The 25,875-nt window shown below is 37.5% G+C and overlaps 1 protein-coding gene across 2 annotated transcripts in view; it reads left to right on the top strand.

The window, feature by feature from the left end:
- LOC140241547 (uncharacterized) overlaps nucleotides 1-25,875 on the top strand; it is an 84,426-nt gene that overhangs the window by 21,463 nt on the left and 37,088 nt on the right. Inside the window, exons 2-7 of one of the 2 annotated variants that reach the window (XM_072321282.1) lie at nucleotides 5,269-5,366; nucleotides 7,148-7,246; nucleotides 11,947-12,591; nucleotides 17,147-17,269; nucleotides 21,462-21,577; nucleotides 24,732-24,810. In XM_072321282.1, coding sequence (XP_072177383.1) covers nucleotides 5,269-5,366; nucleotides 7,148-7,246; nucleotides 11,947-12,591; nucleotides 17,147-17,269; nucleotides 21,462-21,577; nucleotides 24,732-24,810 — 1,160 coding nt within the window. The remainder of the gene's footprint in view (nucleotides 1-5,268; nucleotides 5,367-7,147; nucleotides 7,247-11,946; nucleotides 12,592-17,146; nucleotides 17,270-21,461; nucleotides 21,578-24,731; nucleotides 24,811-25,875) is intronic. The other variant, XM_072321283.1, reaches the window with a different exon arrangement.

Here is a 25,875-nt window from a genome sequence, read left to right as displayed (position 1 = left end):
TTTTTGCAAATGGTTACCTTACCTGTGTAAATTGACAATCTTTGCTATACAACTATTTCTATTATGACATTTCATATTTAAAAGATATAGGCCTACATGCAAGTCGCCAGCACAGATTTGTTATCTCTACATTGTATATCATATCACATTACTGTGAGAGCAGTTTCTAAATACATGTAGCACATTTACAATTAGAACCTGTGCTCATGATGCAACACAAAAGGCAAATATACATGCAAAGATAAAAGAAAATGTAAGGTCAATGTACCCTGGTACACACAACTGTTAATGTAGGTCCCATGTACATACATATGTACACATGAAATTTGTATGTAGGCCTATGCATGGTAGTATAACGTAAGTGTAGGGATTTAATTTGAACCATTTATTATAAGTGTATCCCCCCTTCTGTTATAACAGGTACCACCCCTCTACACATAAATACGTCAACCCACACATACAGTAGTATTCACATCCACATGCATCCATGCACCCCACCTATCACAGACACACCACATATCACATGACATTTTCCCGCTCTTTCACTTCTCACCCATTGGTCCCTGTAATATTGAAAACATGCCCAAATCACCCAAGCCTACACATCATTTACATATTATGAATATTTAGTTTTAACCTTTTTTCCTTATTTGTATGTTTTGTTACGTTGATTTTGTATATGAATGTTTATGTTACAGCCCAGATTTACATGTAAACCCATGCCAAATTATGTGAAGAATAAACTGGCTACAAGTTAGTTAGCCAGGGGACTCCTTCCAAGTAACACATGTGTGCTGCCCTAGTCTGCTTTTAGTGTGATGAGTGCTAAAGAGCTAAGCAAACCCAAGCCCTCCATAAGTAATATGTTAGATTTTTATTCACTGCAATATCAGAGCAAGACATGTTAGTTAATGATGTGAACAGATATTACCTGTGTAGGCCTAATTGTGAAGTATCAATTTACCACTGAGAAAAAAATGTGTTCTGATGATAGAAACCCAATTAGGGTTCTAGATAAAACTGAAAGAGTGAATGTTGTTGGCCTATGTGGAAATGATTGACTTGAACAGATTATTTCTTGTGTCTTTTCTCCTTTTAGATGAACAAGACATTGTGTCGTGAAGTGGGTCGACTTCACGGGGTATATGGACGGTTGAGGTCCACGGGGTTCACACCAATGAGGATGTCGGGAGACTTCAGTTAAAGGAACTCGGGCCTTTAATGTTTCTAAATGACTCAGAGAATCAAAACAAAAAATCCAAAAGAAAAACCCCTGCAAAGCAGAGAAAAAACAAAACGATAATCAATAAATATACTGAACCACGCAATACAGCTACTAGCATAGTTGTATACGGAACGATACTAATACAATAACAACGAGCATACGTTGATATAAATCAAGCTAACACATTTCTTCACTTCGAAACTCGAAATTACCTGACCAGAAACTAACTGTGGATTAGCTTTTGTTCTAAATAAAATTCTCTCGTTTTCTATATTGTCCGAAATACGTAAACCAAACAAAATCTGCAAATTATACCTTTGGCATGTGTCTGTTCATCACGATGCAACAAATTGTTTTCATATTCTAAATTGCTGATCACAATGATAATCTTTCAACTAATTTCTCTTGTCTCAACATGCGTCAAAAAGCCAATAAATTGATACAATAAGTATTTATTAACTGATACGTCAAGATCCGATACCATCTATCAATGTTGCATGAAATATTTAAAGCGCTTGACTATGCAAATGAATCTACTATAGCTTACTATATATGACATAGACTATTTACCTGTATCTCATATACCGATAATCTTCTAACTCATACGCTTCTCAACTGGCGATCCAAAATCCTATGGTGTGCAAGCGGAATAATAATTATACTACGCACAAGCATTATAATAATATATACAAGGGATGATCATACGATCAAACCAGCCATTAACGGTGATGTTACCGTTAACCATTGCCAAATCCCCCCCTTGGGTTCTTGTCACCTTTAGTAACTATAAATCACTTACATCAAATAATTATATTCTCTTTAATCTGAACAACAATCATGCACAATCTATCTTCCCGTCATGCGAGCTGCCCAATCTTTAGTTGATGGTGCATTGTACTATTTAAACCAATCCAAAACTCGTGCATGACTAATCAATGTTTCCAAGGAGGAATCACATCTCCCTTCAATTGCGTAAACAACTTATTTAATTTAATCTAATTTAATCCTTTTCATAACACAAAACATCTATTGCATTATTCATACCTGAATCCAACACAGGAATCTCTGTTGTGTTACGAGTTCCCGCTTTTCGGAATACGTCGTACAAACCCGCTGCAATATACAACGATAACACAAATCAGTCATCTTACAATACAATACGATGCATCAAAATTATAACTACTACATTAAATGTAAATGTGAACAAGCCGTCAAAGCAGCGAAACAAACGTGCCCCTCACTGTACGGAGAGTGTCCTTTGTTTCTCTTTGTTCCTCTAAAACTCTTCAACTACGGCTCGCCGAGGCATTTTTATCGGCAAAATGAACGAGCTACGATTTGTTGACTAAATACCGACCAAAATCTGTACTTTTGCCTGTCTAAGGTCGCTCGCTTGAGCGAGGCAAATCCCTTGTAGATAACTGGACATAAAACATGAATCAACTCTTGTGACCGTTGCCACGCGACCTAACTTTTTCTCTTCTTACTTCGACATACCATCTCCGATAAGGCTGGTGCAAATTTCTCTTTCCCTTTCTCCCTCCATCTCTCTTCTCCTCTCGCTCGCTCCCTCCTTCTCTTCTTTCTTCCTCTCCCATTGACCGAAGCGACTCGATAAAGTACACAGAGCATGAGTCGTAACCAAGATGGTAGTCGCTCACTCCTAGCACCCATCATCGTTAACGGAAACTTTCTAACACCATTATTACTTCGGAATGCGACATTACAAACACAATATCAACGCATACGGTCGACAACTTAAAACGACTTCATTCTAATTAATTTCTGTCTTCCATACAGTATGTAGAATTTACACAAAGAAGGAAAGCGGTATCATCTACGAGACTAATGTCCAGCGAAAACGCAACTATTTCACGGTGGACCACTATCACCTAACAACGTCATAATTCTCCCTAAAGAAAATTCTCTAAAACAACGTGCGGAGATACAATTCGTTATTGGACGTTCCTCTATCCATTTATAAATTGAAATGTTAAATTTACTTACGATTTTCTCCAAAATCGGGATGATTGTCCAAAACTTTGACTTTTCCTCCGACGCAAAACGTGTTCTCTTCCTCTGGCCGTTCTTAGAGCGAATGAAACTCACGCGGTCTCTCCGAGCTGACCAGAGGAAGATTTCTGACCCAATCACTCTTTTCTTCCAAATTATTATTCTTACTCTAAAATAATCTTGGTTTTCCACAAAGCGAAATAAACATAAATATACTTTTCGAGAATCACAATACCAGAAACTACTTATATCTAAAATTATCATAGCCGATGTTTTTATTCTATAATTTTCTCCAGGAGAGTTACTTGCTTGCTCGCGGATGACCACATGATGTCATCGCAAGTCAAGCGGTTTTCTACGAAATACACCCCGATTAAAGCTATTCTCCGGCTTTTTGAGGCAAAAACAGCAATACGAATGATTTAAACTGATATTCAAACCCCTTTTTAATCCCGTTTATGCGCTGTAGGGAAGTGTTCGATTTCAAGCATCTTAATCATCCATAATGGTTACCATATCATCGAATTTATTTGCACAAACTAAAAAATTAATCTCGTCAATTTTCCATTTTCCGACATCTGCATCATGCATGGTTGCATTGTATACGGTTTTACTAAAATAAGAAAATATATAAGATAGCCTCAGAAATTGTTGGAATCAGTTATTAGACTACTACAGGTGTCACATTATTCAGTCTAGAAGACTGGAAGTGATCTGATTCCCAACATTTTTGTGTGTATCTGTGAAATAATTCCAATTAACCCTATTCATACATATAATATGTAGGCCTAAGCCATACCAATGACCAACTTTCTAACCTATTCAGTGCATGCGTCAGTTGTGAAGAAAATCATCCACAATAAATGTTACAACTAAGTCACATTTGAAATTATATGACAAGTTGTACCGGTAATAAAAATGAACTATTTGTTCGATCCAATGTAAGTTTAGATATAACATTGTCCTTCATAATCTCTACTTGTGTTACAAATCTTTGGAGGTCTAAAAAACAAAACAAAAACAAAAACAAAAACAAAAAACTTTGGGTTTGCAATGAAAATTGCATTTCTTGACAATGCGCATGAAAAGTTTAAGATATGTATTACATGTACATGTAATAACACAACCCGTTTGTGATTCATGTAGTTGTAATCAATAATTGAGATTTCGTTAATTTTTTTTTTCTACGCAGCCCGACCAGACGCCGTGCAAAGCACGGCAGCTACGTATGGGGCTGTGTATACAGATACCCGGAGAAGTTTCTACGTACACAGCCCAGCCGCTGTATAAATAGCCCGGCGTCTGGTCGGGCTACATAGTACTGTACCGCGTTAACCTATCCCGCTTTCGGTACTTCTCAATGAAGAATCTTGTAATGGCGTTTGATGGCTTTTAGGATACATAGCCTACCGAGTCTTCCGACGATAAAACTAGCTCTCATGAAGGACATATGAATCAGAATCAGAGGAGTCCTTTGATTTTAGGTTCGCGCTCTCATCAAATGTAAACACAACGCGTAGTAGGTCCTATACATGTGTACATATGAGTTACAGCATGCAAGGCCCAGGAAGATCGTACAGCAGCTCCAGCTGAAGCACTGCGCACTGTGTGTTTGATGCAAGTGGCTAAGTGCGGCCAGCGCTCGCTGCGCCCATAGGCACAGCCAGCCGTAGAGCTAGCTAGCTGCGTATACTGTAGCTAGCTACCTATAAAACTACTAGTAGTTCCGCAGCTCAATCGGCATGTTGGCTTGTTTTCGCTGTAAGTTGGCTTGATGTCTGCAGTCAACAAGCAGTATTCCGCAATTCAAGTACATATCGCCATCGTATCGAAGGATCTTTTTTCCAGAAAAGTATGTTTTGTTTTTCTTTTCTTTTTTCGCATCAGAAGACTCTGATTTCCAAGATATTTTGAATATGTTAATTTACATATCTAGCTTTCATTTTATACCCAAAACACCTTCTCTTTCGCATGTTTTGCACAACCAAACACTCCCCATTTTTATATGTGTTGTATTGAACATATTGCAGATCCAAGGATGACCTTGGGAAAAGAACTCTATGGTGGAATTCTGGATAATTTCATGTCATTACCAGCCAATGACACAGATGTTTTAGATGTTGCAAAGGTATGGTAAAATATCCCTCTGACTTATATTTTGTTATTTCTTCTAAATTGATGATTTGTAGGCACTGTATTTTGATTAAAACAATGTTTTAGATGTAGTATTAAGAGCAATGTTGATGTAAATTGTTGTGAAGAAAGGATTTTGAAAGACCAACTACAAAACACATGACTGAAATGTTTTGCATGTTCCCACTTCTCTGACATTTCTGTGAGGAAAAGTGACCAAGGTGTGTATATCACTCAATATTTCTGTAAAATCCTAGTACATGTAGTACCAGAACTTTGCTTTTCAATTCATGGGGAGATAGCCTTCATCAAAATGGTTATTTTTCGATATGTATCATAAGAAAATCAACTTATAAAAATGGGAGCCTGGTATCTCTAGTGAATATTGTGTATGGTATTTATTGCCCACATGCAGTAGTGTAGGTAGCTTTTTTTTTTTAGGAGCTTCATGTACAGTTGTACATGGCATACTCTTTGTCAGTCAGACCGCAGCACGTATGCTAATGAGCCGATCCGGCAAGATTTATTCAGCACTCTCGTTGACGATCTTTGCGTTCGAAAGGTGTCTCCTCGTGCGAGATTTTGCTAGAGTTTGACAGGGCTATGGTTTTCACAGTGTAGCGACTTGTACATACATTCATCATGGCTACAAGTCACGGTAAATTGTTCTGCAGACTCTGATCTTTATTTTGATACTAAATTTGCGTATAACATCGGATCTTATCATGACGATATAATCAGTTGAATTTGCGTAAATTTTACCCGCTTTTCACGGAAGATTTTGTCGTCTAAAGTTCGTTTTTGGTTCCTGACCGGTTTAAGAAACTGTTGTTTCTGATTTTGGCTTTTTCGTAGAGAGGAAACTTAGATACTCATCATATATTGGAGTCAAGGAGATGCAAGCATGATTTATACTAGTTTTTCTGTTTTGAAATGTCTGTAAAATTCACTCCTAAGCCGGAAGCATGCTCCACACAAAGTTTACAGTGGCGCGAAAGAGCTCTCTCATTGGACAGTGCTTGCATTCAGCACTTGAACTTGGCTTGAACTACACGCGTGCCAAGAAACCGCAAGTGGCATCAAACCGTTATGTAGCAGCGTAATGACGTAATGCAAGCGCTGAATGCAAGCGCTGTCCAATGAGAGAGCTTACTCTTGAGATTGCACAGTTTCAAGCTGATCAGCACTGACATCGATGCATATTTTACTGGTTCCTGACCGGTTTAAGCAACAAATTGTCAAGATGTTTGCATGTATAGAAAGATTAAGAGATAGACTACCAAATAATGCATTTTCATTGAGATGCAAAGTGAATTCGGTATTCTTATGACGTCTTGAACGTGTACTGCACGAATTACTTTTTTCATCACTTTTCAAGCTCAAATTACGGTATGATACTTTTCATTTACAATAATTTGAGTAACATGTGACGATAGTTTACATATTTTCCGTGAATTTGCTACCAAATTTGTGAATATAAGGTGTATTTTTGTTGCCGAAAGCCAAAGGACAAAATCCCCTTCCGCAGCTCATTACATATGCAAGCCTAGAGCGGGCTTGCATACGAGTTGAATAAATACGAGTGAATTATCGGGTGCTGCGGTCTGACTGTTGTCAGGAGTTGTGTGTGTGTGCCCCTCATAATTGTGTAAAAAGATTTCTATTTCTGTAGCAATAACCAATGTGGGCTTCATATAAATTTTGCAGAGTTTATACCATTTTAACAACAAAGTGAGATACCAGCATATGAGCTTTTGCATTTCTCATTTCGGCTAGTTTGCTGCAGAGTTTGCCAGAAAGCGACATCCCAGCTCATTTCCTGTCAGTGAAAATGGGCAGATTTCACCATGGCAAGTCCTTGAGCCCAAGAAGTTAGTGAGTGTTCTTAGGCCAAAAAAAAGAAAATTGTTTGTTTGCCCTTAATTGTCAAAACCCAAGAGGGTCGGTAGGTCGTTTTTTTTTTTTAAATACCCTTTTTACCCATGTAATTTTGTAACTTTGGCAGGGCATCTTGTAATACACTCATCCTTCTGGCAATACTTCGAGTTCTAGTTCAACTTTGTACAGGATTGGTGGCGCAAGTTTAATGCACTCAAAACTCCAAGGGATTCATTCAAATTTACGTCTTGCCAGGGCCCGGTAGGCGAGGCAGAAACACTCACTGACAAACACTTATAACGTTCATCTTTGTTAAATTTTGCAAACAGCTCCAAAAAAGTACCTTCCAGTGAGATGCTGGCAACTGAACTCCATACAGTTTTGGTGCCATGACAGCTGGTAACAGATGCTGCAAAAGTAGCCATCTTGGCAGTCGCGCTGCGCTGTGCTGCAGCCGGTACGTGATATGGTAGCTAGCTAGCTAGCGCACTACCTATGCACGTGAGCCAAAAAGGTAGCTAGCATGCAATGCATGCTATAAAACGTAGCCTGCGGCCCCGTGCGGCCCGAACACGATTACGACGGGTCGATGAGATGATACAATGTAAAACATTTTTAGACTTGTTTTTTTTTTCATTCTTTCTTTAGCTTAAAATGGATAATTTTGGGTTTAAAACCATTCACAAATTTGCAGAAGATGAAATTTGTGGAAAAAATAAACTTGAAAGGGCAAAAAAAAAAAATAATAATAAAAAACCCGACCCGAAATTTCCGTGATTTTCGGTCGGTCGCGAAGGGCAAACAAACCATTTTTTTTTTTGGCCTTATCTTCTGTTATTTTAAAATCCCATGCTCCCCAAGAGCTGGGGGCTTATCTCAACTTTAAAATCATGAAGTTGTTCTTCTGTATGTTTATGTTGCATATAGTTGTGTAACTTGTTGTGTAAATGATGCAGTTTTTGTACCCAAGGATACCAAACAGAAAACAGAAATGTACAAATATGTTTAATTATTTAGGTTTTTTTTTTTTTTTGATGGAAGGAGGCCCCCTCCCTCTTGTCATTGGTGGTAGTGGTGGGGGGGGGGTCCAAATGGGGACTTAAATTGTACATGTTCATCTTTTTCATGAATACCCCTTGATATATTTTCACATAACTTGGCAGTGCATGCATAGGGGGTTAAGATCTCAATTTGTTCAACTCGATACCAATACTCCTGTTGGGGCTCCTAAGGGCCCCCCCCCCCAAAAAAAAAAGAACCCGACAACAACAACAACAACAACAACAACAAAAGTAATGAATATTTACAAATCTTCTCTAGAACCAGAATTGATAATGCAAAGTTAATACTACACTATTGTATGTGTTGGTACATTGATGACTATAGTTTCAAGTTTGTTCATTGCAGATCCAGCCCCCCCCCCCCCTTTGGAACATGGGGGGGGGGGGATCCAGTTAAATGTGGGCCTAAATTTTACATGTTGAAAACAGCATGATGGATTTTCACCAAACTTGGCAGGAAGCATTCCTAGGGGGATAGGATCTCAATTTGTTCTAATGGACACTGTGCTCCCCTCGGGGCCCAAACCTTCCAAATACAGCAATTCTTCTCTAGAATCAGAAGTGATAGAGCTTTAAGTCTCCTTTTCCCTTTTTCAAACTGCATTTATATTCAAACTTTCTATTAGCAAAGTACAGTGTACTTGGCAGGTATATTTACCAGGCTGAGTGTAATGAATTATGCAAGTTATGGACACCATGCCCCAACTTCTCAAAGCTGCTCCCCCCCCCCCTCAAGTTTGTAATGTTCTCAGGTAAGAGTCTGCATGAATAACTCGGGTGAGCGCAAGATCCTTGGGTCTCTTGTTGTTGCTCTCTTTTTTTTTGGGGGGGGGGGGGTTGGTTGTAGCCCTTTAAACAGGGTTACAAAAAATTGATGTACATATGTAATTTATACTATGCAAGAAGATTTTGTAGCACTAATATATATTCTACTAATATTGCTGCATTCACTCAATCCACAAGTATGTTTTGGTTTCATTCCCGTTTGATTATGGGTCTTAGGTCTCCGAATTCAAACTTGAAATCAAATTCTGTTTATCATCAGAAACAGAATCCCAAGTGTCAGTTTCTTTCATTTAATGCAGTAATGATAGTTAAAAGCATGTAAATTCCCTTTGTGCTCCTTCAAAACCCTGTTACATTGACACATTTTTTTTTTTTTTTTTTTTGTCATTTGGAAAATCTTGTGCCATGGGATCAAAGGTCAAGTGAAAAATGCTGAAATGTCACATAATCATCTCCATACCCCAGAAATGGCTCAAGGTCTCTTCATGAAACTCACTACATATTATACATTTGATTGGCTGACAATGCTCCTCTTTGGAAGTTTCGGGCCATGGGGTAAGGGTTAGGTTGAAATGCTAAACTGACACTTCATGTATTTAAAGGACAAGTTCACCTTCATTAACATAAGGATTAAGAGAATGCAGCAATATTAGTAGAACACATCAATGAAAGTTTGAGGAAAATTGGACAATCGATGCAAAAGTTATGAATTTTTCAAACTTTTGTGTTGGAACCGCTGGATGAGGAGACTACTAAGGCTCGTGATGTCATATGAGTACAACAGTATAAAGAAAATGTAAAGAAAATTCAACATATTTTCTCTTTTTTCGCATAATGAAAGAGCACTTGACTTGCCTCTTTCTAAAGGCAATGGGAATAATATTACCCATAACATATGTCAGTAAGGAGTCAAGGGAATGTGTACTTTTTTCAAAAGATAAAATTTTGTGAAATTCTCTTTATATTTTCCTTATATTGTTGTACGTATGTGACATCATACACTGCAGTAGTCTTCTCATCCAGCGGTGACTGCACAAAAACTTCAAAAATTCATAACTTTTGAACGGATTGTCTGATTTTCCTCAAACTTTCAATGATGTGTTCTACTAATATTGCTACATTCTCTCAATCCTTATGTTAATGAAGGTGAACTTGTTAATGCTAAACTATTTTCTCCGTACCTACATGTAATTGGCAATGACTCAATGTATACACTTGATTTATCTTGATATATATCGCATGCATTAATGCACAATGACTCTGGAGGGAAAGATTTGGGCCATAGGGTTAAAGGTCTAGTAAAGTTGCCAACGGTGCACCAAGTATTCTTTCTTGGGTATGTGTTTGGCCCTGAATAGGGCCTACCCAGTCCCGACGTTTCCGCAAGCCGTAGAACGGTGAGTAACATGCGTGCTGAAACGTCGGGACTAGGTAGGCCCTTTTCAGGGCCAAACACATACCCAGGAAAGAGTACGTGGTGCACCGTTAAGTCTTCTACCACCCAATGTTCTACTGCCACGGAAGCCTCCAAAGATTTCATGAAGTTGCCAACATTTCACTATTTTCCCAGTATTTTAAAAATGGCTCAAAGTATTGCCATGAACATGTGTTGTTGCCAGATACGGATTATATGGAGAAAGTTGCAGGCCATGGGTTGAGGGTTAAAGGTGAAGGATAGCACTGCAATTCCACCATATCTGTGAAATTGCTCAAGCTTTTGGAGGTGTAGCACCTGTTTGATCAGCTAAGGCTTCTCAGCTGTGAAAATTGTCATGATAAGGTCATGAGATCAAATACCAACAAAAATTGTACTTTGACAATGCACAGCAAGTTTATACCGGTAATCAGGAGACTTAATTGTTCAAATTACGAAGTAATTGGTCTCAATTCAATTTTGTCATCCAAATAAAAGTTAGTTCAAGGAATGTTTATATAATCAACACATTTTAGGGTTGTGCCATCAAATTTTAAAACATATCATTTCAATTTCTTGTCAATCGTGTGAAACTGGCATGATGTACAATATTGTACTAGAGACCTATTTGAGGAATTTATATTACAGATTCTGAAGCATATCAGTTGCTGTAGTGATATTTGTAGTTTAGAGCTCATGTTGAAAGCATACTCTTGTATGGATCCAAGAAATGGACTATGAAAAAGGCCCTGCAGGACTGGCTTGATATCACATACACCTACGTGTTACAAGAGTGCAGAATTTCAGTTGGAGAGAGCATAAAAGCAACGATATTCCACCCATTTCTGGTATTGTAGCATGTTACAGAACAGCATTTGCTGGTCACTGTTTCCATGCCAAAGAACAAATATCAAATGTAATTTCTGTGAATCTACCCTGCTTCTACAGAAGAAGAAGACTGAGCTTGCATCTTTAAATTGCATTGCAGAAGATATTTGGCTTGAATAAACCAACATGCACACACTGATTATAGACAGAGATATTTCATATGGCATTGTACACTGGATCTTGATATGTCTGTCAAGTAGTTGTAGTTTAATGACCCCGGGATTATGCCTCTGTTGTGTGGCGAAGGATATTTCTCATTTTATTCTGGTTTAGAGATAATAGGGATGTGATAGATACTCCAGAACTGAATGATTTATCATGTAAACTGACTGCTGTGCATGTGGAAAGCTTATCAAGCTGTAGCTGAGCAGGGTAAGGCTTCGTGTTAAAACTTGTAGTTATATGTAACATAACACTTTGTTGTAGAATAAAGTTATATGTAACATAACACTTTGTTGTAGAATAAAGCAAGATTTATCTTACTCTTCATAGAAATGGATCAGCACTTTTAACATTACTGTCAATCCTTTCATGTTATTGTTTTCCAGAAATTGCATTTCACCAAGGATGGAAGAACCCCATTTATATTTGAAGAAATTCGACAGGGATCGAACGGTCCACTGTTCTATCACAGACAGGCTGTTCTTGGAATCATCTACACATTTACACTTACTTGGGAGGTTAAATACAGCTCTATCATACACAAATTTGTTGTCAATAAAGACAGAGAGAGACGCCTGTTTGTGTATTCCCATCATTTCTACAGTCCCATCAGAGATATTGTTCCTCAGGGAAAATTGCAGAGGATGGGTGCATCAAAAGTTAGGGCTGATGACTTCCACATAGTCAGAGGTGGTGGCTCAGGGCCTGTGCACCTTGCAGCCAGGTCAGACAGTGACCTATCAGAGTGCAGTCCAGATGCAGTTGGCATGGCAGCACAAATCAGCCGTTCTGTAGAGAACAGTGGATCAGGTGGCCAACTCAGTAACAGTGCACAGTCAGAGAGCTGCAATGGTAGAACTCACCATGTGTGGACAAAGAATGGATTACAGAAAGACAGGATTGCCACCACTTGCACTGTTCAAAAAGATCTCATGTTTGGAAAGATTACGACATATAACATTTGGAACTTTAATAGCTTGTATCCAGGAGAGCACAAGTTCTATGCCCATAGAATGAATCAAATGGGTAAGGTAAGAAACAAGATGTTTGGCATTACTTTAAATACTGGTAACAGGTAGCATGGTGACATATTAGGTGATTTCAAGTTCGGTGCTAGTGCTATAGACAGAAAGATCGTCTGTCCGGAGGAGTCTTTTATTTTTATGCCTCCGCCACGAAGTGGTGCCGGAGGCATTATGTTTTCGTGTTGTCCGTCCGTCCGTCCGTCCGTCCTTCCGTCCGTCCGTAATGAATTTTGTGGACAAGGTAACTATCGAAACCTGTTGAGGTATCCTAATGAAACTTAGCATGTATGTGTATTAGGGGGTGAAGTTGTGCCTATCAACTTTTGGGTGCACATGCTCAAGGTCAAAGGTCAAAAGGTCAAGGTCAAACACATAAAATTTCACTATTTCCACCATATCTATTGAATGCCTGAAGATATTTTCTTGAAACTTAGTGTATACATGTTTTACCTAATTAAGATTCTCTGGTGAAAGTTTGGGTCATGGGTCAAAGGTCAAAGGTCAAAAGGTCAGGGTCAAATACATAAAATTTCACTATTTCCACCATATCTATTGAATGCCTGAAGAGATTTTCTTGAAACTTAGTGTGTACATGTATTACCCAGTTAAGATTCTCTGGTGACAGTTTTGGTCATGAGGTCAAAGGTCAAAGGTCAAAAGGTCAAGTAAAAATATTAAAACTTCTTTTTTTTTCTCCGTACATTGGAAAATTGTTCAAGGTATCTTCATGGAACATAGTATATACATGTACTGACTGGAAGTGATTATCTAGAGAATGTAGGGTTCATGGGGTCAAAGGTCAGGGGCCAAAGGTCAAGTGCAAGACTTCAAAATGTTACTATTACCCTCATATTTATGCAATGCCAGCAGGGTTATTTTTTTACACTTGGTGTATGCGTGTGTAACCTAATAGAAATTCTCTGGAAAGTTTTTTTTTTTCTCTTTTTGCCTCAAAGGTCAAAAGGTCAAAGATCAAGTGAAAGTGCTGAACTAACTTTTTCCTCCATATCTCGGAAGTGGCTCAAGTTACCTTGAAACTTAGTACATATTATGCATGTTCTACCTGAAAGTAATTTTCTTATGAATTTTAGGGTCAAGGGCCAGATGAAAATGGTAACAATTTACTATTCAATTCAGGAATTGCACTTTTTCTCCACACCTGTACCTTGAAAATTACTCAATGCCTAAATGTATGAATGGGTCAAAGTCAAGTTAAAGTCCTTAAATCCCTAGATACATGCTCTCCTATTCATCCAATTAAACATATGTCAAGGAAGGTGAACATTCAACACATTTGTGACAAACTTGTCATTCCAATATTTTGCCAATTTTGTGAAAATGTAATCACACAGTGTCCACATGTACTATCTAGACCTATTGGGAAAATCATGCATTATGGCGGAGGCATACCAGTCGCCAAAGCGACATTTCTAGTTTTAATGTTATCGCTCTCCTCCGTAGACAGACAGAAGTTGGTAGTATACATCGCTGTGGGGAAGCTCTTAACCACTGTCTCTATGGAGAATTGGGTGAGGTACCTCACCCTTCTCGATTGTGTCTAATAATTCACAGCCCTAGATCGGCAAATTTAAACTTGTACCGTATAGCAAAATCACCATTTCAAGTATTCATTGCACTCACCAGATTAATCATATATCCAACATTTTGGTAGAATTTTCATGATTAAAGATGCAACTAAATTTACCTGCCCGTTAATACGGTCGTAACAGCTCTTCAACATATGAATCCATTAGCCAATCACATGCGAGGTAGTTTCTACGTGTGTTTTTTATTAAAACATGTACCTCGCATGTGATTGGCTAACAGATTCAAAATGGCGACTTACAGCTAGCGAACGGCAATGTTGCAATATTGATAAAATTTCTGCGTAGTAACCTACTGTAGTTACTGTGACTCAGTGTGAGTATTTCGATTGCACAATGTGAGAAATTTACCCCAAGTATTGCTGCATAATGTGTCATATCATGTCAAACTTGTTTGAATGTAAAAAAGCTGTCTGAAATTTGGTTTATCGTAACGTTTGATCTGTGCGTGACCGCTGGCAGCGCATCCCCACAGGAGCCAGCATCATTGCCTTCGGTCTGTATAAGGAGGGGATCCGTGAAGCCAGACGCAGTCTCCGCGGAACATTTCCCTGACGACCAGTTACAAACCGATCTTTTGGTCAACTAGTGCTAGTGCTTGTGCTAGCTCCCAAATGACTGTCTTAAACTGAGCTGCAACACTGACAGTCAGATTAACGAAGTGATACGGATCAAGATTATTGATCCCAACACTAGGTGAAAGCAACACACCACCGCAAAGTCTGCGGGAATTGCGCAATGAAAAAGTGATGGCGCATAGTTAAAGTCAAATATTAAAAGATGTAGTCATGACTGCTTAGTTTTAGACACATAATGAGGAAGATGGATTAATATGGCACAAATTTTATCATTTTTTTAATATACGACAATCTGAATTTTTGCTCCCAGGCACAGATTTATGTAGCCATGTGTAGAGTGTTTGTGTCTGTTACGTGGGCAACCAATGCATTAGCATAGACTTTGCACGTACAATGTGCGTCCACTTATGGACATAAATGTGGGTCTCGCACAGCAGCGCTAACACCAGCAACAAACATGAAATGACAAAGATGATATTAATCCATAGGGGCTAGGGCTAGTGTTGGCCAATAGGGGAAAAAGCACATAAATCGCCAACACAAATGGTGTAGCTCGGTTCAGCAGATGACATTTAACACCAGGCCCAGCAACAACTACCTTAAATCCATCATAATTTTGAGGTCAACCTCCTGACACCAACTGATTTCAAGTTTGGATTTATCGCCGGTGCTAGTGCTGAGATAGCACTAGCACTAGCAATAGCAATGGCAATAGCACCGAACTTGAAATCACCCATTGCATTTGCATGTTATATAAAATGTTACTTTTATCGCACAAAATAGTGAGAGTTAAAGACTACGAGACAGATCTTGTAGAGGGAAACTTTCTTACTCTGTGTCGAGTTTGCCCAGAGAAACGAGTATACTGTAAAAGTGGATATTTTTGGGTACGTTAAGAAGAGTTTTGCGTGTTTTTCTGCGGAATCAAGACATCAATTGGAACATATGGCAAGCAAAAATATTCGCGTGCTTTTATTTTCATGCTTGTGTCTGGTTGGGTGAAATGCACAAAAATTTCAACACCGCGAAAATTTCCACTTTTACAGCACTGAGTTGAATAAACAAAACGGATGAAATATTTTAGTATATTAAAGGAGAAACGTACTTGTGAATTGGAGATAATAATCACATTCATATACTATGCATATCAAACAAGATCATGATGTCATTGCTTTACAATTCTTTGTATGTAGAAATACAAATTAATGTATGACAATATAATTCTGTATTTGTTCTCCCCTTTACAAAGTCATCATTACCACATCAGTACTGTCATGAAAGAAACTTATAAGGAGGATATATACATACTGTATACACCGAATATTTCACGAGGTTTTTGTTTTTACGAAGTTGGCAAGTAAGGTGCTATTCGCGAAATTAAAGATGAGCAAAAATAATGACTCTGATCCCGATATGAATGTGATGCGCACTTACACATTTTCTCCGTTCAGTACAGTATTCCACGATCACGAATTTAACCACTCACAAAATTGTTGAGAAGTCCAGATTCGCAAAAATTTAGACTCGCTAAATATATGGCTATACAGTAACTTCTTTTATTCATGCCAAGTTATGAGTACAGGTCGATTGGAAGTATTTGTGATTACCGTTATGGCATTATCACCTCATCTGTTGTGTTTCTCTGATCAATATTACTTTTTTGGAAAGAGGTGTGAAGCTTCCAAAATCTTTAACTTTATGTTACTTCAATTAAGTGGAAGTTCTCTCTTATGAGCTACTTTTCTATTAAGAAATACTTAATCAATTTTAACATTGAGTGAATTTTCACTTCACACAAATAATCCATTCCAGGGCTTAAGGTATTAGTGCTGTGAGTTCCTGCAGACAGGATATGTGACAAATATTTCAGTAACTGAACCATCATCAGCACAAACAATAGTTGCAATTTATTAACCATGTCTGTACCAGTGACTTTGGACAGTGTATACAATGCTATTTGTTTTTCTTTGCCAATCAGCACTCAGAGGACACAAGGGTTAAATAGCAAACATACTCAAAGTGGTTGAATTCAATAATAGAATTTAGATTTGCAGTAAGTGGAATGTCTGAAATTATTAGTCATTTTGTACTGACAGCATTTATTGTGCCATCAAGTTATATAATTGAACTTGCTGAAGAAGAAAATGACCTAACAACTGTTGTCAGTTATGCACAAGCCCAACAGAGGTCAAATGTAAGCAGTTCTGAAGAAGTAGCAACAATGGCCTGTAGAATCATATTCTCTCATTTGATGTTAGTCATTGACAAGGAGGCAATGAGTATATTAAATGATATACATGACAAAAAATGTCCAGGGATCATATGTAGCAGTTTACTTGAAAATGTTATGCCGTGGTATTCTTTGCATGATGCTCACAGCTGCTGGCTGATTCAGGAAGTGACATCATTGGTATGCAGGAAGTAAGATACAGTCATGAATACAGTGATTTTCCAGGCCCATGTCAGGTAGCACAGTTAGCTGAGCATCTCATGAATTATCAGGTAAGTTCAGTAACTTCCCTAATGCATGTACACACATCGAAATTATGCACATCAAATCCTCATCAAATTTACCCTTGCTGTGGTGTCTGATGTGAGGGAAATATTGAGTAACAGTTAAACTCGCTTAAGTCAACCTTGCTTAAGTCGAATAATTGCCCAAGTTGAAGGTCTTTTTGAAGTCCTCTTCTCTTTATTCTATTAATTTTAATCTCTCATTTTGCAGTCCTCAAAAGATTGTCTGTTATTCAGTTATGCATGCAAAGATGCAAATAAAAAGGGTACAAAAATGCTGGGAGGAGAACTCCATGGCCGGCGGAAATGGGGGGGGGGGTGGCCCTACTTTTTGTGCACCATACAAAGGAATACATACATACACTTTTTTTTTTAAGGCCCCCCACTTTTTTTAAACCCAGAAGTATGTAAGTGACACTAAGAAGAAATAGAGATCTTGAAATGTGAGCGCGGTACGGTTATGTTTTCCAATTGAAGACCCTTTTTTTTTTTTTCGCTTTGCAGCTCATCAAACCCGGAAGTGGCCCCTCACTTTTGAAAACGCTCCGCCGGCCCTGAACTCTACCAAGACATATCATGAAACCCGTGATTAAATGTTCACACTTCAAACCAGACAACTTTAAAGTGATGGGAATTTTTATTTTATTTGTTGTTGTTTTTTTACTCACTCTGTAAAATACTGATACTTCTTCCCGACTCGTACCACGTATGTGCATAGAGGGTGCAATGGCTGCCTGACCACATAAATCTGTGCCTTGGAGCAAAGTTGAGATCATTGTACTTTGAAGATGTTCAGAAATATGTGGTATTTCACTCCCATTTCCCATCGCTCGTCTATAAAGGTTCACCACAAGCATCACTGGATAAGATGAGCGACATCATGTATGGACAACAATATGAAAAAAAAAAAGAATTCCACACGATTTCATTTTTCATGAAAAGTACAAATTCCATTGACTTGTTACATATGTTGGAGGGTTATATTGCCCTGCTCTCTGAGAGAGATAATTCAAGTGCTCCATTATTTTGCTAGAAAAGTGAATATATGTTGATTCTTCTTCATAAAGTTTTCTTAACATTGACATCAACACAATTTAGTCATGAAGTCATGAACTGCATAATAGTAGCCACACCAAAACTTTAAATATTTGTAACTTTGAAATTGATTACAGCTGTATAAGATTTCCCTTAAACTTGCACTGACGTGTTCTAGTAATATTGCTGCTATCACTCAATCCACATTTATAGTTGGGGTTTTAGTTTACCATAACACCCATTTTGATATGATAAAAATATATTGCAATTAATATCGCGTAATTCAATGCAAAGTCTGCTTGATGTATTTCATTTTTATCTTTTTACTTTACTTTTTATAACTTATAAAAAGGAGAACAATTTTGCATTGCTTTGAGAGGTAATGTCCAATTTTGAAATAATGTTACTGCTGCAACAATTTATTTATTTTTTTTTTTTTTGGTGCCTCTACCATGAAGAGTCGATAGGGGCATTATGTTTTTGGGTTGTCTGTCTTACCGTCCATAATCAATTCTATATACGGAGTAACTTTGGAACCTTTTGAGGTAGCCTAATTCTGTAAAACTTGGCACATGTATGTATGAGTGGACAAAGTTGTGCCAATCACCTTTTAGGTGCACATGTTCAAGGTCAAAGGTCAAAGTCAAATTCTTAGAATTTCACTATTTTCCACATATCTATTCAATGCTTTAAGGTATTTTCTTGAAACTTAGTGCATACATGTATTACCTGATTAAGATTCTCTAGAGAAAGGTTTTGCTATGGGATCAAAGGTCAAAAGTCAAGCAAAAATGCTAAAATGTCTCTTTTTGCTCCATATATATCTCTGAAATGGCTCAAGGTATCTTCACAAAACCTAGTACATATGCATGTACTGCCTGACACTGATTCTCTTGGGAATTTTGAGGACATGGGCTCAAGGGTCAAAGGTCAGGTTGAAATGCAAAAATTCAACTGTTTCATGCTGAAATTTCACTTTTTGTGCCATACCTTGGAGATTACTCAATGCATACACCTAATCAAACATACAGTTGTACACTATGCATTACTGCACAGTGATTCTGCAGTGAAAGATTTTATCCATGGGGTCAAAGGTCAAGTGAAAATATTAAAGTATCACAACTTTTCCATATGTAAAAAATGCTGCCAGTAAGTGATTACTTTAAGAATTGTGGGCCATGGAGTCAAAGGGCAAGGGTCAAAGGTCAAAATTTGTGAGTACAGGTGGACTTGCTCTCTTTATAGATGATTTAGCCATCCTCCATATGAAGCCTAGTTCAAAGAAAGTAAACACTCAACACATTTGTGACAAACCTGTCATTTCAGTTTTTTCCAATGAAGTGAACTGTTGTCTCACATTGTTAAGACATACTCTAGACCTTTTTGGAGAGTCGTGCGTTATGGTGGAGGCACACCAGACATTTCTAGCTATATGCCTCAGCCACAAAGTATGTTTACAGGTTGTCTGTTCATTAATTTTTAACTTAATTTTAATTTAAAAACACAACAATATATGAGCTGTGATCCCGGCATGAATGTGACATGCACACATACAATTCTCCCTTCAGTTGTACTGTACACCACGATGGCGAATTTGTCAGGAAGTCCCAATTTGTGAAAAAAAATAGAATAACTAAATATATGGCGTATGTAGTATATTGGGTTGGGTTTTTATGCCTCCGCCACGAAGTGGTGCCGGAGGCATTATGTTTTCGGGTTGTCCGTCCGTCCGTCCGTCCGTCCGTCCGTCCGTCCGTCCTTCCGTCCGTCCGTAATGAATTTTGTGGACAAGGTAACTATCGAAACCTGTTGAGGTAGAAACTTGGCATGTATGTGTATTAGGGGGTGAAGTTGTCTTGGCTGCACATGCTCAAGGTCAAAGGTCAAAAGGTCAAGTTCAAATACATAAAATTTCACTATTTCCACCATATCTATTGAATGCCTTAAGATATTTTCTTGAAACTTAGTGTATACATGTATTACCCAATTAAGATTCTCTGGTGAAAGTTTGGGTCATGAGGTCAAAGGTCAAAAGGTCAGGGTCAAATACATAAAATTTCACTATTTCTACCATATCTATTGAATGCCTGAAGATATTTTCTTGAAACTTAGGGTATACATGTATTACCCAATTAAGATTCTCTGTTGAAATTTTGGGTCATGAGGTCAAAGGTCAAAGGTCAAAAGGTCAGGGTCAAATACATAAAATTTCACTATTTCCACCATATCTATTGAATGCCTGAAGATATTTTCTTGGAACTTAGTGTATACATGTATTACCCAATTAAGATTCTCTGATGAAAGTTTGGGTCATGAGGTCAAAGGTCAAAAGGTCAAGTAGAAATATTAAAACTTCTTTTTTTTCTCTGTACCTTGGAAAATTGTTCAAGGTATCTTCATGGAACATAGTATATACATGTACTGACTGGAAGTGATTATCTAGAGAATGTAGGGTTCATGGATCAAAGGTCAGGGGTCAAAGGTCAAGTGCAAGACTTCAAAATGTTACTATTACCGTCATATTTATGCAATGCCAGCAGGGTTATTTTTTTTACACTTGGTGTATGCGTGTGTAACCTAATAGAAATTCTCTGGAAAGTTGTTTTTTTTTCTCTCTTTTTGCCTCAAAGGTCAAAAGGTCAAAGATCAATTGAAAGTGCTGAACTAACTTTTTCCTCCATATCTCGGAAGTGGCTCAAGTTAGCTTGAAACTTAGTACATATTATGCATGTTCTACCTGAAAGTAATTATCTCATGAATTTTAGGGTCAAGGGCCAGATGAAAATGGTAACAATTTACTATTCAATTCAGAAATTGCACTTTTTCTCCATACCTGTACCTTGAAAATTACTCAATGCCTAAATGTATGAATGGTTCAAAGTCAAGTTAAAGTCCTTAAATCCCTAGATACATGCTCTCCTATTCATCCAATTAAACCTACGTCAAGGAAGGTGAACATTCAACACATTTGTGACAAACTTGTCATTCCAATATTTTGCCAATTTTGTGAAAATGTAATCACACAGTGTCCACATGTACTATCTAGACCTATTGGGAAAATCATGCATTATTGCGGAGGCATACCAGTCGCCAAAGTGACATTTCTAGTTTTTTTCTTTAAAAAAAAAAAAAATGTCTACTGCAGTACATCTACCAGCCTGCTGTGAACCACTGGCAAGGACATCTTGGAAGAAGTGAGGAAGGCCTGGCCATCTTCTCTAAACATCCCATCCTCTCCCAGGGTTTTATCCTCTTGCCTCGGTAATAGAAGTTGTTATTTTAATAAAAATGGAACTACATGTAGTAAAAAGTAACAATGAAAATGTCCATAAATCAATGTACCATTTACGATTTTCAAAGAGAATTTCTGTAGTCATTCCAAACACTCACAAAGAGGCTGGAGATCGTTCTTTTTTGTATGTATCGCTCCCAAACTTTGGAATTCATTAGCTCCTCATTAGTGAATATGCCATCCAATTTATTGTTCAAGAAGCATTTAAAATCTCATTTTTTCCAGTAAGGTTAAATATAATATTTCACACTGTTAGTTTTGTATGTTTTCTATACAGTGCATATCAAAAAAAAAGAAAGGTAATCCAACTTTGGAAGGCTACTATTTCATAATTATCAGCTATGGAGAACACAATGTTGGTTGTGAGAAAAGGCAAACTATTCCTCTTTCCATTGATATCTAATTATGTTGACAAATGACATGCTTGACTGAGCACATGAACTTTAAAGACAACAATAACAAATTGCACTTTTTCCAAGTTTGCATGTTATTGTGAAGGAACAATGCATGTCTCACTGCATGGATGAGATCTGTCATTGAAAGTCACCAAATGGGCCAGCCTGTATGAATGCAGATTTGTGTTTAGTGTTTCTCCTAACATTTTATATAACCTTTTATAACCTTTAACATGGCCACCTTTTCAATAACTTTTGGTCACTCTCACGGAGGCCAACCCTCAGAGTCCATTTTTGCTCTGTTCATATTCAACACATGGCTCACAGCGACAAACCATGTCTTGAATATGAAGAGAGAAAATGGATAAAGGTTTAGCGTTTATGGGAAGGACCAAGTTGTCGACATTGTGGCCATGGTTATGAACCACAAAAGGTTAGAAGAAACTCTAAACACGAACCTGCAGTCGTGCAGGCTGGCCTGATGATTTGACCACTTTCATTGACAGATCTCATCCACGCAGTGAGACATGCATTGTTCCTTCACAACTTGGAAAAAGGTAGGGAGTTTTTTTCTTTCCCTTCCAATCTACATGATACCACTATTTATACACAAACATACATGCCTACAAGCATTCATTCAAATCCGTGTGCATATTAAATTTTGTTGAAACTACTTGAAGCACATGTACTATGGTGGGAAAATAGCTCGTTTGTCTGCAACACTTCTGGGTTATCTGCACAGCTACTTCCATTATGAAGGGAGCACGATTGTACACAATGTAAAAAAAAAACACTTTAAAAACAACAGTGAATACTGTCAATATGATTTCTTGGCAGTGGGGCCTATTGGTAAGTGTAATGATGTTTGTAATAATTATACTACACCAGGAATCTTCTGCTTTATGACACTATATGCTGAGTTATTCTTGTGTAGCATTGTAATTCATCCAGGTACCACTAAAAGCTCTACATGTTCCTACTTTAATGGTCTCATGCAGTCTTCTTGGCTTGTTGGAGAAATATTACTTTCTCTCAGCCATTCCCTCTTCTTAGAATCTTATGAATATTGTCTGTAAAATGACGATACTTGATACAACTTAGGTAAGTTTTCAGCCCAGTTTGTTCATGGTTATGATAACGAAACATGCAACATAATTATCTCTCTGATTTTCTTTGGAAAGTGCTCGTCTTTATTTAAAACATTTCTTTATCACATTTCATTTTCCTGTCTCATGCAAACATGCTATTACTAAATATTTGAAGATATGTGAAGTGGAAGAACATGCAGTATGGCCTATTTAGTGAGAAATAAAAAATTAAGCAGAATCTTGAAAGACACTCTTTTCTTTGAATTAATCTATGCTTGTAGTTTCTTTGAGAATTTTATATTGCCTTCTATTTGTTTCCTTTTATAGAGAAGTTAGATCCCTGAGTTATGGGAGACATCTATGGGAGTGATAATGCTGTTTTCATGGTGAATGTTAGTTGAAGCATTGAAGACTGATTTGTAAATTGCCTAATTAAAAACCAGTAGTGTAACCTAGGTTCTGTGCATTGCTGATTTTTATGCCTCCGCCACGAAGTGGTGCCGGAGGCATTATGTTTTCGGGTTGTCCGTCCGTCCTTCCGTCCGTCCGTAATGATTTTTGTGGACAGCGTAACTAAAAAACCTTTAGACATCTCCTCATGAAACTTGGCATGTATGTGCATTAGGGTGTGAAGGTCAAAGGTCAAAAGGTCAAGGTCAAATGCTCAAAATTTCACAATTTCCCCCATGTCTATGCAATGCCTGAAGATATTTTCTTGAAACTTAATGTTTACATGTATTACTCAATTAAGATTCTTTGGTGAAAGTTTTGGGTCATGAGGTCAAAGGTCAAGTAAAATGTTAAAATTTCCCTTTTTTCTCCATATCCCTGGGAAATGGTCCAAGGTATCTTCATGGAGCATAGTATATATGCATGTACTGACTGGCAGTGAATATCTAGGGAATTTGGGTTCATGGGTTGAAGGTCAAGGGTAACACTTCAAAATCTTACTATTTCCCTCATATTTGTGCAATGCCTGCAGGATTATTTTATTTTTAAACTTGGTTTATGCATGTTTAACCCAATAGATATTCTCTGGGAAGTTTTGTTTTGTTTTGGGGTTTTTTGCCAAAAAGGTCAAAGGTCAAAAGGTCAAAGATCAAGTGAAAGTGCTGAACTTTAATTCTTTCTCCATCTCTTGGAAGTGGCTCAAGTTATCTAGAAACTTAGTACCGTGATACATATTTATGCATGTTCTGCCTGACAATGATTTTCTTTTGAATTTTAGGGTCAAGGGTGAAAGCCAGATAAAAATGGCAACAATTTACTATTCAATACAGAAATTGCATTTTTTTCTCTGTACCTTGAAAATTACTCACTTCATAAACTTATGAAGGGGTCAAAGTCAAGTTCAAGTCCTACAATCCCCAAATACATACTCTCTCATTCATCCAATTAAACCTAGGTCAAGGAAGGTGAACATTCAACACATTTCTGACAAACGTGTCTTGTTAATATTTTTCCAATTTTGTGAAAATGTAATCACACATACATTGTCCACAATGGTCATGTACTATAGACCTATTACCGTAGGAGAATCATACATTATGGCGGAGGCATACCAGTCGCCGTAGCGACATTTCTAGTTGAAAATGTGACAAGTTTGAGTTCTTGTTATCATTTTAATTCTGTTTGATCAGGAACAAAAGTGATCCAGAGGACAGTGGTCATCAACGTATTTGTCTTCATGCTGAGATTGAGCATTCTTTCCTTGGCATTGTGAGTAATGATCCCATTCTTATACCATTCAGGACTTTCATTTTTCTCCTTTGTTGAGGAGAAGAGGTCTTTTAGGCCCCCCATCTTTTTAGAGTTAAATTCACTGTTGAACGTGGTGCATAATCTGTTTGATTTTCTGTCAATTCATGATCAAGTCCTGAATCTGTCATGCAGCATTTCATATTAAAATCATGCATTCAGAGAGTTTCCCTTGTGATGACAGATATGGAGAATATGACTTTCATAAAATCTCAGGTTGCTTTTTATTTCTTTGTTGAAAGTAATTTTCAGGAAAAAAATTCATGTTCATTACATAGATTTCTTTTGATTATTGTCTGTTGCAGAAAGTATTGGTGTACTTTTCACCATCCTTGTGAAATTTGAGCAGTACATAGTGGTAAAGATGGGCTGCGTGAATAGAAATTGCACAGAGACTGATGAAATGAAAATCCAAATTACCAGAATGGACATGTTCTGACACTAATCTGTGATATCAGTTTGTCAAGAAATATACTTAGAGGGGATGGCTATAATCAGTGGGAATCAGTGGGAATGTAGGGGGATGATTGTTCCAATCCTTGTGGGATTCATTTAAGAGTACATTATATATCTATTGTGTGAAAATTATTTGCTTCAGAATGGTCTCATATTCAAGTAATGTGCAGTTTAAAGGAGACTTCCGGATGATTGTCAGATTTTTACATTTGGGCAACTATAAATTAGTTATGCTGAGTACAGAGTTTCAGGATTTATAATGATAAGGATGAAGAATAAGAATATTTGCAAAATTTATAACAAATTACATTGAACAAGGATGATGACACGGCAGCCTCACCATAAGAATGCAATGAGTTGGGGCTCAAAGAAGCAGAACAAAAGAAGAAGGCATGCATAGATTATAGACAGGTGAACTTGCAAGCTAGCAGTATTGTAATGGGAATTACACTGCTACATTTCTGAAATATGTGAGGCTCCTATGTCATCACCATTGTTCAGTGTAATTTGTTTAAAGCAGAAATTTATAGAGAATCTGGAAATATGACAAGTTTGATATCTACAGAAAGC

The sequence above is a fragment of the Diadema setosum genome, chromosome 18 (genome assembly GCF_964275005.1).
Source record: "Diadema setosum chromosome 18, eeDiaSeto1, whole genome shotgun sequence".
Taxonomy (NCBI): domain Eukaryota; kingdom Metazoa; phylum Echinodermata; class Echinoidea; order Diadematoida; family Diadematidae; genus Diadema; species Diadema setosum.
This window is presented reverse-complemented; position numbering and strand designations above follow the sequence as displayed.